This window comes from Bos indicus, chromosome 1, assembly GCF_029378745.1.
Source record: "Bos indicus isolate NIAB-ARS_2022 breed Sahiwal x Tharparkar chromosome 1, NIAB-ARS_B.indTharparkar_mat_pri_1.0, whole genome shotgun sequence".
Lineage (NCBI taxonomy): Eukaryota > Metazoa > Chordata > Mammalia > Artiodactyla > Bovidae > Bos > Bos indicus.
Window position 1 is genome coordinate 84,796,866 of NC_091760.1, and position 14,645 is coordinate 84,811,510.

At 37.0% G+C, this 14,645-nt stretch overlaps 1 protein-coding gene across 7 annotated transcripts in view; it reads right to left on the reverse strand.

The window, feature by feature from the left end:
* Nucleotides 1-14,645, reverse strand: part of ATP11B (ATPase phospholipid transporting 11B (putative)) — a 121,657-nt gene that overhangs the window by 79,851 nt on the left and 27,161 nt on the right. For 5 of the 7 annotated variants that reach the window (XM_019959174.2, XM_019959165.2, XM_070791306.1 and 2 more), the window contains exons 3-8: nucleotides 8,404-8,493; nucleotides 6,656-6,736; nucleotides 3,398-3,505; nucleotides 3,081-3,209; nucleotides 2,370-2,473; nucleotides 10-57 (exon numbers count right to left, since the gene is read on the reverse strand). In XM_019959174.2, the coding sequence (XP_019814733.2) occupies nucleotides 10-57; nucleotides 2,370-2,473; nucleotides 3,081-3,209; nucleotides 3,398-3,505; nucleotides 6,656-6,736; nucleotides 8,404-8,493 (560 nt within the window). Of the gene's footprint in view, nucleotides 1-9; nucleotides 58-2,369; nucleotides 2,474-3,080; nucleotides 3,210-3,397; nucleotides 3,506-6,655; nucleotides 6,737-6,977; nucleotides 7,121-8,403; nucleotides 8,494-10,521; nucleotides 10,802-14,645 lie in introns of those variants that run through there. The other 2 variants (XM_070791297.1, XM_019959199.2) reach the window with 2 other exon arrangements.

Genomic DNA, 14,645 nt, shown 5'->3' on the forward strand with positions numbered 1-14,645 from the left:
TATTCTTACCTTACAATTTCTTCCATTTGTTGAGTTATTGTCATTCGTCCCATGAATCTATCAAAGAATTCATCATGTTACAAAAAAACGAATATTACATTTATGACATCAATAGGTGGAAAATTTCAAGAAAGTTTTGGTACTATTCTTATACATGAAACAAAACCAGTCTTTTGCATGTATGAATGATCCAATATTCATACTAGAAATTACAAAGGTAAATCAGTCACTAAGCTTTAAAAAATTAGTATTGTTAGATTCTCAGGGAGTGATCAGTGGTGCTGTTTTCCCTCTCATGCTCTTCTGCTTCATCCCGTTCCATCTGTGGAGGAGCAGTGTAAAGCCTTCCTCCACCATGCAGTGTGCTCCCTGCCATCCCCTGCATGATTTTCCTGGGCTTTGCAGATGATGTACAAATATGTGCTGGTGCCATAAGCTGTTGTTGCTGCCCACAGCTGTCTCACTAGCTCGCATGGTTTATTTCACCCACTTTTGCCATCAAAATTGTAGCAGGAATTAATGGCCTAGAGGCTGGCCAGTTGCTAGTCATTTCTGCTTCCATCATTGTCTTCAACCTCCTAGTGGAGCTGGAAGGCGATTACTGGGACGATTATGTCTTTTCCTTTAACTTTATGCCTTTTTTCCTACCGTCATGGGGCTGCTCTACCATAACGAGTAGCAGAGAGCCTCTGGCTAGTGACAGTGCACCAGAATGAGAATGACGACAGTGCCTCCATGGAGTGTGACAACATGACCCTCATCCACTTGCTACTTAAAGTCTTTGGGCCCATGAGTGAGAGAAACCTCACCCTGCTTCTGCTGCTGCTACAGGTCATGGGTGATGCTGTCACCTTCTCCATTCTGACCAGCTGTCCAACTCCTTCGTGTCAAGAGTCCCCTGATCCACTGAGCTTTGATTCACAGCTTCCAGGGTTTCTAACTCTGGCTTGACCCCTTCTGGACCAGGACTGCTTCCCAGCCCAGGCCTCTCCTATCCTTCATTCTCCAACAGATTGTGACCTCAGTATCTCGTTCCCCTTGTGACTACTGACATTCTGGGCCTTTCTTGCCCTCTAAAAACTACTGCTTGGACTCTGCCTATGGCTTCCTTGAATTTGCCACTCTCCTTCTCCGTTCTGTTTTGCAGCCTCCTAAGGCAGAATACTGTAATTTTTATGCAATTATCCACAACTCTGACACTCAAAGAGTATGTTGGGCCTGGGAATAGAACCCTGGTTGGGGATAGGCATACAAGTTCAAAGATGACTTGACATTTGGCTATAAATCATGTATTCTGATTAAGAGCAGACCTGGGGGGTCAGGTGCTCCCAGTGGTGACAATAAAATGTTGTATTTCTTATTTTAAAAAGCTTTTTTAAACTTTTTCCCCATTTTTCAAATAAGGCAAAACCACTCAAAGCATTACACATTTGACCTCATTATTAATCTTATGCTTTCTTAATGCTGCATCATTTTCTAGTTTTCAACAATCTTTTTATAATTCATCCTTTTCTGAGACTTAGAAATAACAGCAATATAGAACTCAAAGCACTGAATTCTTCACAGTTAAATCTATCTTATAATTTAAATGCACAGAACTTCCAATTTTTATAGTTAAGTGGAAAATTCCACATTGTTTTTGTTTTTGATGAAAATGTAACGTTTTTATACCACACAGAGAAAATTCCATTATAAATATATGGATCCAGAACAAAGATATGTAAGAGATCTGAAAAAGCCAATGACTAATGATTACATCTTAAGCCAACAAATGCAGAGAATGACAAAAAGCTGAGGTCAATTTTTACAATGTGGTTGTGATTTTTACTCTTACCCGTTTTTGAGTAAAAATGAGTAGTTTTCTCATGGAAGTTTTTAATAATGAAAGTTGTTTCCATTTCATAGATGGCAATAATTAGCATATAGCTCACTGAAAGATGACTTACAGTGTTAAAATGAGTTAGTTCCTAACAAACACAAAGACATGGCCCTTCATGGAGCATACATATACATATGCCTGAGTGCATATATATACACACACACCATTAAATTATTTTCTTCTAAGGAAATAACTTTATTTCCCTCATAGCTACTATTATTGTTATAATGTTTACTGCTATTGTTATAAAGCCAGTTCACACCAAAGTAGAAGATAATAAGGAGAAACATGTGAATAAAAGCACAGCTTTTAATACTTCAGCTTAGAATTCTGCCAAATTCTGCTTTTAGCTTTGCCCGCATTTAATTGATTTCCCGCCTTGCTCCCCCCAATGATGTTTTCAAACAGCTATTTCATTGCATGTTTATGACTGTAAAAAATGAGATCTGTAAACAGACTTAAGATGAATATGGTGACTATCACATCATACCTGTACAAGTCCGCTTCTGGTTGCTGACATTCTACCACAGCTATAAGAGTGTCCAAATTGGCAACTGTTTGTAATACTGCTGTTTCTGGAACTGCCACATGTGTCTGAAAAAAAGAAAAGTTAAAGCCCATAGTTTTGAGATCTAAATGGGACCTTAGACATCATTTATTTCAAATCTCTTTTACAAATGAAATCATAGCATTCTGTACTTGAGATCACTAAGCTAGATGGCAGATGAGAAGAGAAAGAAGAATGTAAAGTAACAAGCAGTGAAACGAGCTACTGTGACTATCGGTCTACAAAGGGCATTTGCATACAAGGAAATTAAGTCTGTAAGTGTGTTAATAGTCATCACTGCTCAAAGTTTACTGCAAATACATTTAATAGGTAGAAAAAAGTGAATCAAGTAAAATCTTTGATTGTACTTTGAAAATTGAGAAAAATTTAAATGTGCCCACTATTTAAAAAAGCACCAGTATATTAAAAGATTATAGTTTCTCCAAAGCACTTTTTACTTTTCTTAACTTGCTTAAACCATGTGAGGCTAACCTTGAAGTAAAATGTATACTTTCATGAAGTAATTAATAGTAATTTAAAACATTTCTCCTTTATCAGGTCAAACTTTATTACCTTAACCAAAGGAAAATATCACTATAATCCAGAGATGTTTTGTTCACTAAGAGCTACACTCAAACATACACATGTACAAACCTTCAGGTTAGTTTCTCCATCCAAACTAGCAGTTGTAACGTGACAAGAACCATCAAGTCGATCTGAGGACAGAAGCACCAAATCTGCAGGGAAAATTTCATTTTTGGCTACTCGAACAATATCACCCACCTATGAAGAATTTGGGGGAAAAGTGAATATACAGATTTTAAAAGGCAGGACTTATTTTTATTGCGTTCTAAACAAGTGGTCTACTGTAATATTTTAATGTAGGAAAGCAGACTTTAACTAAAATATAATCAGATTAGAATTTTTCCTTTTAATATATAATTGATTTCTATTATTTATTAAATGCATACCCGAATGTTTTTTGATCTAGTTGTTACAAGGCCACCACTTCGAACAACATAAACAGGAGCTCCATTTACTTCATTATCTGAGATATGTCTTAGCCAATCTTCATAACCCTGTAAGCATCAAAAGAATAAAAAAAGCCCCTCTTAGTATAATTAGAAGATGTGTGTGTGTGTGTGTTGGTTGCTCAGTTGTGTAATTAGAAGATGTGTGTGTGTGTGTTGGTCGCTCAGTTGTGTCCGACTTGCCCGCCAGGTGTCTCTGTCCATGGAATTCTCCAGGCAAGAATACTTGAGTGGATTGCCATTCCCTTCCCCAGAGATACTTTTTATCAAATGAGAAAGGGAAACATAATTTCCCCCAAACATTTCATTCATTAGAACCATGTTAGACTACTTTGGCATTCATTACTACTAGAAACACTCTCTTTACTTGGTTTTCATCACACACATGTTCCTGGTTTTCACAGTACCTCTTCAGTTACTTCTTCTCAGTTTACTATGGGAGGCTCCTTCTATATCATCTTAACGGGCCCTTTTTTCACCCTTCTCTTACTTCCTACTACCCGATTTCTTCATCCCTGTGTCTTCAAAAAATTCTGAAATTTCTATTTCCAGCCTGTATTTCCAGACTCTAATAAACTTAAATATCCAAATGCATTCTTAATATTTCCACTTTGATGTCTCATAAGTAACATTAAACATTTCAAAACTAAACTGATGATGTTATCCTTAAAATCTGCTGCATTTCCAATGTCTCCCATCTTGACAAATGACTCACTTTGGAAAGAGACATGTTGTAAGTTATTATTATTATATTAAACTCACTCCTTTGGCAGATATATTATAAACTCACCAACATATTTTCAACTTAGTTACAGCATCATATTCCAACTAAATCCACTCTTTATTTGGCTAAATTTATACTGGGAAACCAAGGAAAGAAGTATTTCAACATTTAACACTTTCTTAAAAATATTCAAGAGGTTCATTCACTCATCTATTCATCTATCAAATATTTATTTCATGTCAAATATGTGCATAACCTTGTTCTGGTCACTGGTAACAAACTGATAATATAAAACAAAGTATCTGCCCTCAGAGAACTAAACATTCAAATGAAGGTGACAGACAACCTAAAACAAGCATTTATTCAACAGAATAGGTAGTGAATGAGAAATGATATAAGCAAAAAGACCAGAGTAGTGAATGAGACAGTGACACAGGTCAGGAAACGTTTAAGGTGTCCAAGAGGAAATAGTTGTATTTGCAAGCACAAACTGTTTTATGTGTGTGTCTGGAGTTCAGAGCATAGTTGCAGGATACATGTAAATTTAGACCCACTAGACTTGATGAAATCACCAAAGAAGAAATTATATATAAAAAAGAAGTCCAAGGGACAAATCTTTGTTACTTTGATGCAATAAATGACATCTAAAAAACCAAATGAATATGTAATTGTATTAAGTGATCTGGATGCTTACTGACTTACACAAATCCTAGTCTCCAACAGTGGAGAAGGCAATGGCACCCCACTCCAGTACTCTTGCCTGGAAAATCCCATGGACGGAGGAGCCTGGAAGGCTGCAGTCCATGGGGTCGCTAAGAGTCGGACATGACTGAGCGACTTAACTTTCACTTTTCACCTTCATGCATTGGAGAAGGAAATGGCAACCCACTCCAGTGTTCTTGCCTGGAGAATCCCAGGGACGGGGGGAGCCTGGTAGGCTGCCATCTCTGGGGTCGCACAGAGTCGGACACGACTGAAGTGACTTAGCAGCAGCAGCAGTCTCCAACAGACCAGTGAATAAAGGGAAATCAAACTTACAGCTGCTGCTGCTGCTGCTAAGTCGCTTCAGTCGTGTCCAACTCTGTGCGACCCCACAGACAGCAGCCCACCAGGCTCCAGCATCCCTGGGATTCTCCAGGCAAGAACACTGGAGTGGGTTGCCATTTCCTTCTCCAATGCGTGAAGGTGAAAAGTGAAAGCGAAGTCGCTCAGTCTTGTCAGACTCTTCGAGACCCCATGGACCACAGCCTACCAGGCTTCTCCATCCATGGGATTCTCCAGGCAAGAGTACTGGAGTGGGGTGCCATTGCCTTCTCCAGTAGCGTGCTATTCAGACACACTAGATTAACTGTTAATTTATAGACTTCCATTACCTTTATCAAATAAGTAATAAATAAACTACATCTCAGAATTATAAAATGTTTGCCAATTTTGTTTCTATGTCAATTTAAACCTTATCCTTAAATCTTACAAAATGAAAACATCAAACTGGCACATGGAAATTCAAATTAACTCTTTCAAGAGGAAGGGAGCAGATATTTTGAGAAGTGGTAACTATATAAACATGACGTTTCTAGGGATTTTTTAAATTTCTTGTCATGTTTATCCAATAATACTGTTTTTCTACACCTAGATTTTAATATCAAATCAGATCTAGTTGAAGCTATTCCCTTAGAGTACAACTTTACATAAAAATCAATTTCACAGAGAAAGTTGTAAAAAGTAGGAAAGCACTATACAATTTTTATTCAAAAATTTCATGCCAGAAGTACATGCTTCACTCCTAAACATATCCCCTTCCTTTGAATTATATATCCTTTAAATACTACCAAACTCTACAAAGATGACTGTAACAATCTGTTTCACACATAACTTGGTTTGTACATACAAAATGCTTGCTTTTGGATACTTCTTAGGTATGTTAAACGAACAACATACTTTAATAATTGTAATCATCCCATCAGTCACCAAGTACCTGATAAGAGTGGCTTACCTCAATTTAATTTTTACCATATGCAGAATCAAACAAATTTGCTGCTTTTTTTCTGTTTATAATTTTGTTTATTTTTTTGGCTGTGCTAGGTCTTTCACTGCTGTGTGGGCTTTTCTCTAGTTGCAGGGAACAGGGGCTCCTCTCCAGTGCATGGGCTTCTCACTGCAGTGGCTTCTCCTATTGCAGAGCACAAGCTCTAGGGCAGTCAGGCTTCAGTAGTTGTGATTCCTGGGCTCTAGAGCACAGGCTTAGAATTTGTGATACACAAGCTTAGTTGCCCATGGCATGTGGGACCTTCCTGGATCAGGGATTGACCCCATGTCTCCTGATTTGGCAGGTGGATTCTTTATCTCTGAGCCACCAGGAAAGCCCTAAATTTGCTTTCTTATGAAAATTACTTTCGCAACAATAAATCTTACTTTGGAGGAGAAAACTTCTGAATGACTTGGGAAGAAAGCAAGCAACATAAAATATTTCATACCTGCTTTATGGCAGTAACTGTTATTACAAAGAACAACGGAAGTCCACTGGTAACTGGACTGGTAGGTGTATCAATCATAAGCTGCATTAAAAAAGAAAGAATGCAGAGTATTATATTTTATATTGTACATATCACTATTAACATGTAGAATCTTATAATTATTGGGAAATCTGAAAACATTATACAAAATACGTATCATAGTTCAGATGAAAAAGTAACTTGAGAGAGATTATGCAGTGAATGTAGTTTACTTCACAGTTTCACAAGTATACTCTGTTAGCCATTATATGGGGTTAGTAGACTATCTAAATCTATTGCATACCCACAAATACTGCTAGAGTGGACTCAGTTTCTCTGCTTTCTTAACACATAGAGTACTTAAGGTCTTCCTCAGTATTTGTCTTGGAGGGGAGCTACAGCTATTCAGAATTTCAATTCACATTTCTTTGCCCATCCAGAGAAATGCTAAAAAAAAAAAAAATCTGTCAATTTTTATTCTGGGATCCAGAATAAACTCACACTGGAGAGAAAACAAGAAATGGGACTAGGGAAACGGTTTCCTTCTACAAGTGATTTTGTTACAGCTAGTAGAGCCAGAGGGGTACAACTTGGAAAACAAATGATGCTGCAATTATCTAAATCATACAACTGATGTTTCAATAAACTGCTTTAGAAGAAATATTTGCAGTAATTATATTTGGTTATTTAGAACATGGGTCTAATAATTTATTAATATTGGTTTACTCTGGTTAGGCCAATTAAGTTTGTTCTATTCCACAGACAGGCTGAATTCCTGATCTTAGGCAGTAATTTCACAAATGCATGTTACTTGTATGTAATAAGTGTAAATTTCTCATTTTTTTGACTAAACAAGCTGATGGTCTACTGATTAAAAAACAAACAAACAAAAAAAAACCCAGAAGTTCCTTTTCCGCTCACAAAGGGAAGCAATTAAAGAAAAGCTTCCTCAAGCTTTAAGGTGACTACTTCACAAGTTTTTTTTCTTTTGAAGGTCCAGGTTCTATGGAGAGAAAAGTTCAGAGTTTATAAAAAAAATTCAGTGCCACACTGAAAGAGACTGCTAACGTATCATCAGAAAAGAAAAACCTCTTTGAAGGAAAATGACAATCACTAATTCTAAATCTTGGTTTATACTCAAGTTTCATACTGTTCTCTTGATATTCTGATATTAGGGGAAAAAAAGCACAATGTGAAAAACTAAAAACTAAAGAGCTTACAATGATTTAAGTTAAGAAAATGGCCTCCTGGATAAAAATCTATATTCATGGAGATTCTTAGAAATTATAATAAAAACTTTTAAAAGTAAAATCTATAAATTAAAAAAAAAGAAAAACCAAAGGAAGATTAATTTTGTACAAAGATGGTTCCACAGGCAGAAATGTACCAAAAACAAGTGCTGTATATTAAAAGCCAAAGTATTTATTTTCTGAGGCAGAACATTTGAAAGGATGATGCTATTTTCTTGGCTTTAATTATGATTATCAGCACTATTACACATAAGTGATAAAACAAAATACAACGGATCTTAAAATTCACTGGCTATTTTTCAGATATCTGGATGTGATTTACATTACTGTATTCACTGAATACAATGGGGAAGCTCTGCAGAAAAAAAAAATGGGTCCCATAGTCACATGGTTTAGAATGCAATGTTAACTTTTCCTTGAAGATATATGTTTAGCATTCATGTCTATCAACTTAACAATTTATGGAGTGATAAAGCTTACCTGAACCAAAAATATAATAAGAAAATAAAAGTTTGCCACTCTTCTGAATTGTTCAAATAAATTTTTTGGAACAAAATTCCACACAGTATACTAAAAAACAAAAAACAAAAAACAAAAAGATAAGTTAATATTTTAAAATAATATGTATTTTATACAAATAATAAGAAAACTTGTACACATCAGATATATCAAGCCCTTACACAAATTCATGTAACTTGATGCTATAAAAACTATCTGGTTTTTAGAGTTTCAGGGCTTTTATTCTACTTTTTACCTTTTACTATTTATTGGCAATTTTAGTATAACTTTAAAAGAGAGATAAAGGAACCTATCAATTTTGCTATTAAATTCCTAGTTTTTTTAGAAGTTGGAGATGGCAGATCTAAAATAATATTTTAATAATTTATTTTTGGTTTTGATTAGACAAAACTAAACCTAATGTTGAAAGATGAATTAAGGGACTTCCCTGGTGGTCCAATGGCTAATACTCCACGTTTTCAATGCAAGAGACCTGTGTTGGATTTCTGGTCAGGGAATTAGAACCCATATGCTGCAACTAAGAGTTCATGTGCCAGAACTAGGACCCAGGGCAGCCAAATAAATAAAAATAAATTTAAAGATGAATTAGGAGTTGATAAAAATGCTAACACTGGATTCAGTTTACTTTATAAATATTCTCTTTAGGTTTCGTCAGAAACAAAGGAGACAGTATAATTCTTCAAGTACTCCTTGGTACGCATGGGATATGAAATGTGAAAAAGATTAAAAATTACTTTAGTTAAGTGATCACTGGTATAGCCATGAAGAAAATCTCATAAAGGACATGAAAATCTGTCACAATGTCTATTTTTACAGTGAGATAGTAGAGTATAATGGTTATAAACATTGATGGTAAAAGGTTAACAACTGCTGTGGTCTAAATCCTAATTCATGGTCACTGAAGGACCTTGGATCTATCTCTCTATACTTCATTCTATGCTCTATAAAATGAGGACAGTTATAACAAGCATACTGTATAAGTTGTTACAAAGATTAAATGAGCTGATATATTTATATAGTGCTAAGGACAGAACCTCGGAGAAAGCAATGGCACCCCACTCCAGTATTCTTGCCTGGAAAATCCCATGGACGGAGGAGCCTGGTGGGCTGCAGTCCATGGGGTCGCTAAGAGTCAGACGTGACTGAGTGACTTCACTTTCACTTTACACTTTCATGCACTGGAGAAGGAAACGGCAACCCACTCCAGTGTTCTTGCCTGGAGAATCCCAGGAACGGAGGACCCTGGTGGGCTGCCGTCTATGGGGTCGCAGAGTCGGACACGACTGAAGTGACTTAGCAGCAGCAGCAAGGACAGAACCTAGCTCATACTAACCGCTGTGTGTCTGTTGCTATATTATTAATCAGTTTATAAGCCTATAATGCTACATTATGGGGATAGGGTAACACCATATAAATTTTACTTGTGCCACTCACTACACACAACACCATTACAAATAAAATAGGGAAACATTTTACAGTATTGTTACTTTGCCCAATGTCCATTCACCTAGCAGAATGTAAGATCCCCGGGGCTAGGAACATAGTGTTATTTACTGCTCTATCTTCAGCACTTACACTATAGCACACAGATAGCAAAACGCTAGCAGAATACATAAATAGGCAAATAAACACTGATGGGAAAAAACTTTTTTTCCGTAACTCTCCTGGTGTCAGGTAATGAATGAAGCCTTACTGGTTATTGACTAATTCAAGATTTTCTGTGGTACAATGGAAGATGGTTCTAATTTCTGTAGGTCAGAAATTCACTTCTTAATCAATTTTTTCTTCTCTTTTTTCTGGCCCTGGTGTATGGCTTACAGGATCTTGGTTTCCCAACCAGGGGTTGAACCTTTGTTCTCGGCAGTGAAAGTGAGAAGTCCTAACTACTGGACTGTCAGGGAATTCCCTTAATCAGTTTTTTGAGACCTGAAACATTCACTTATGAACAATTTTATAAATATGCCTAGGTTCCCAGAAGAACCCATGAAAGCCTATTTGACTCAAGGGTGTATGAAGAATAGGACAATACCTAACAGCCTTTCTTAGGTGAATTATATTTTCAGTCCTAATCTGGGATACCTGAAACATTTTCTTGTGGTTGTAGTGTCACCAGTGGTTCTAGAATCTGAGATTGGGAACCATGTTCACGACTCTAGAGCGAAGAGAGGCAGATACTTCCTGGAACCAAAAGAGGTCACTGCTCAATGTGTGTACGTGAGACAATGGGTCAAACCACTACCAGCTGATCTTAACTGGAGTAAAAAGACAGTTGTCCCTACAAGGGTCACAGTATTTCCAACAACTTTCTTAATCACCAGAGCAACTGTATAAAACTTTATAAGAACTAACTTGACAATGTTCTAAGTTTACATCAATCTATTTGATTCATAATAGTGATAATACATTTTATCTCTCAGAATTTTGAAAAGAGCAACTAAATATGTAAGTTAGCAATAAGATAATTAATTTCAGGATGTTTTCTTTGGCTAGGTCAATAATACAATGGAAAACTGAGAAGAAACAAAAACTTCTCATGAGCTAGCTTATAAATGTTGGGAATTGTTGTTTTCAGGTAAACATTAGTAGACTGAGTCTAAATTCTGTGCTGGTCCTGTCATACACAGAGAAGGCACTCAAGTAGAATAATATTTAAACACATGAAAATCTTCTAAGGAAAATAATAATTCATTATGCTTTAAAATTATTTTAATTATGTAATAACAGTTAAGAAAAATGAACTAGAAGCATATCTTCTCTACAATTACCTATATGACTTTACCACTGCCCTTCAAAGGTCTGACATTAGTTAAGAAAATGAAACCATGGTCATAAAATTAAATCTTTTGGAAGGAAATTTAAATTTATGATAAGACGTTACTATATAGTGAATTAAATTGAACAAAGGCATATTTTCCATCTACAATGTGCAAGGCACCTACATAATAAGAGAAACAAAGATAACAAGTTTAAATAGAGAGGATTAAGAACAATATTTATATCAATAGCTATATTCCAAGATAAAGTAAAAGAAGGAATATACAAAGAATTCAACAAGCAAGAAAAATTTAATGAAGGAGGTCACAATCAACATGGGCTTTAAGAGAGGAACCACTCACAGCTGAAAATAGGGGGCAAACAGAGAACATTTCAGGAAGGAAAGAAAGAATGAACAAAGGCAGAGAAGAGGGAAGTTCCTCATGGCTTTGTGGGAGAGAAGATAATGCAGTCTGAAAAGAGTCTAGGGAAATAATAGGAGAGTAGAAAGGTAGTAAAAGGGAACATTGAGAAGCCAGGCTCAACTATGGTCAAAAAAAACCCCAGACACTGCCTATATAAATATCTGGGCTTCCCTGATGGCTCAGCAGTAAAGAATCTGCTTGCCACTGCAGGAGATGCGGATTCAGTCCCTGCGTCCAGAAGATCCCCTGGAGGAGACCACGGCAATCCACTCCAGTATTCTTGCCTGGGAAATCCCATGGGCAGAGAAGCCTGGCGGGCTATAGTCCATAGGGTCTCAAAGAATCGGACGTGACTGAACATGCACACACACATAAAATGTCTACATTCTTGAAATATGGTTAAAAAACATGAAATCTACTTTCTCTGCAAAAATATACAACTTATATTCTTAAAAACTGAGGTTATCAAAACAAAATCATAGCAAAGGCAAGGTGGTAGGGAAGTTAAACATGAGTTTATGGAATAGCAGGTAATCTGGTTTGGAAGTTTTAAAAAACATTAGTGGAATAATAATAGAGGAGTAATGAGAAAGACAGTCTTCATGTACGTGAAAAAAGGCAACATTTATTTAAAAGTCTACATTTCTGAAACCTGGTCAAAAACACCAAACCTAATACTACTACATTTGACTGAATATCAAAACATTCATATATTTAATCTCAAAAGTTTTCCAGGAAACTCTGTTTCAAGTATCAACAGACTGTGAACTCCTCAGTTCAGTTGCTCAATCCTGTCTGACTCTTTGTGACCCCATGGACTGCAGCACGCCAGGCCTCCCTTTCCATCACCAACTCCTGGAGTTCACTCAAACTCATGTCCATGGAGTCACTGATGCCATCCAGCCATCTCATCCTCTGTCGTCCTCTTCGCCCCCACCCCCGCCACCTTCGATCTTTCCCAGCGTCAGGGTCTTTTCAAATGAGTAAGTTCTTCGCATCAGGTGGCCAAAGTATTGGAGTTTCAGCTTCAACATCAGTTCTTCCAATGAATATTCAGGACTGATTTCCTTTAGGATGGACTGGTTGGATCTCCTTGCTATCCAAGGGACTCTCAAGAGTCTTCTCCAACACCACAGTCCAAAAGCATCCATTCTTTGGCACTCAGCTTTCTTTATAGTCCAACTCTCACATCCATACATGACTATTGGAAAAATCATGGCCTTGACTAGACAATTACTTTGTTGGCAAAGTAATGTCTCTGCTTCTTAATATGCTGTCTAGGTTGGTCCTAACTTTTCTTCCAAAGAGTAAGTGTCTTTTAATTTCATGGCTGCAGTCACCATCTGCAGTGATTCTGGAGCCCAAAAAATAAAGTCTGCCACTGTTTCCCCATCTATTTGCCATGAAGTGATGGGATCGAATGCCATGATCTTAGAGCTCTGCATGTTGAGCTTTAAGCCAACTTTTTCACTCTCCTCAAGAGGCTCTTTAGTTCCTCACTTTCTGCCATAAGGGTGATGTCATCTGCATATCTGAGGTTACTGATAGTCCTTACAGCAATCTTGATTCCAACTTGTGCTTCTTCCAGCCCAGCGTTTCTCATGATGTTCTCTGCATATAAGTTGAATAAGCAGGGTGATAACATACAGGCTTGATGTACTCCTTTTCCTATTTGGAACTATTCTGTTGTCCCACGTCCAGTTTTAACTGTTGCTTCTTGACCCGTGTACAGATATCTCAAGCGGCACATCAGGTTGTCTGGTATTCCCATCTCTTTAAGAATTTTCCACAGTTTGTTGTGATCCACACAAAGGCTTTGACATAGTCAATAAATCAGAAATAGATGCTTTTCTGGAACTCTCTTGCTTTTTTGATGATCCAACAGATGTTGGCAATTTGATTTCTGGTTCCTCTGCCTTTTCTAAAACCAGCTTGAACATCTGGAAGTTCACAGTGCAAGTATTGTTGAAGCCTGGCTTGGAGAATTTTGAGCATCACTTTGCTAGCGTGTGAGATGTGCAACTGTGTAGTAATTTGAGCGTTCTTTGGCATTGCCTTTCTTTGGGACTGGAATGAAAACTGACCTTTTCCAGTCCTGTGGCCACTGCTGAGTTTTCCAAATTTGCTGGCATACTGAGTGCAGCACTTTCACAGCATCATCTTTTAGGATTTGATAATAACTCAGCTGTAATTCTATCACCTCCACTAGCTTTGTTCGTAGTGATGCTTCCTAAGGCCCACTTGACTTCACACTCTAGGATGTCTGGCTCTAAGTGAGTGATCACACCATCATGATTATCTGGGTCATGAAGAACTTTTTGTATAGTTCTTCTGTGTATTCTTGCCACCTCTTCTTAATATCTTCTGCTACTGTTAGGTCCATACCATTTCTGTCCTTTATTGAGCCCATCTTTGCATGAAATGGTCCCTTGGTATCTCTAATTTTCTTGAAGAGATCTCTAGTCTTTGCCATTCTATTGTTTTCCTCTATTTCTTTGTATTGATCACTGAGGAAGGCTTTCTTATCTCTCCCTGCTATTCTTGGGAACTCTGCATTCAAATTGGTATTTTTCCTTTTCTCCTTTGCTTTTCGCTTCTCTTCTTTTCACAGCTATTTGTAAGGCCTCCTCAGACAGCCATTTTGCTTTTTTGCATTTCTTTTTCTTGGGGATGGTCTTGATCCCTGTCTCCTGTACAATGTCACGAACTCTCCGTCCATAGTTCATCAGGTACTCTGTCTATCAAGTCTAGTCCCTTATCTATTTCTCACGTTCACTGTATAATTGTTAGGTATTTCATTTAGGTCATACCTGAATGGTCTCCCTACTTTCTTCAATTTAAGTGAACTCCTAGCAGATAAGACAATTTAAGTGAACTCCTAGCAGATAAGAATTATGAAAACTAGATTAAAACAACTATTTAAAACCTTGGAATGTGTCCAAAATATAGATAGAAACATGAAGAGAGTTTAACTTAAAAAAAATTACAAATGGAAGGTGTATGAATTATAAGCAACGGCTTCTT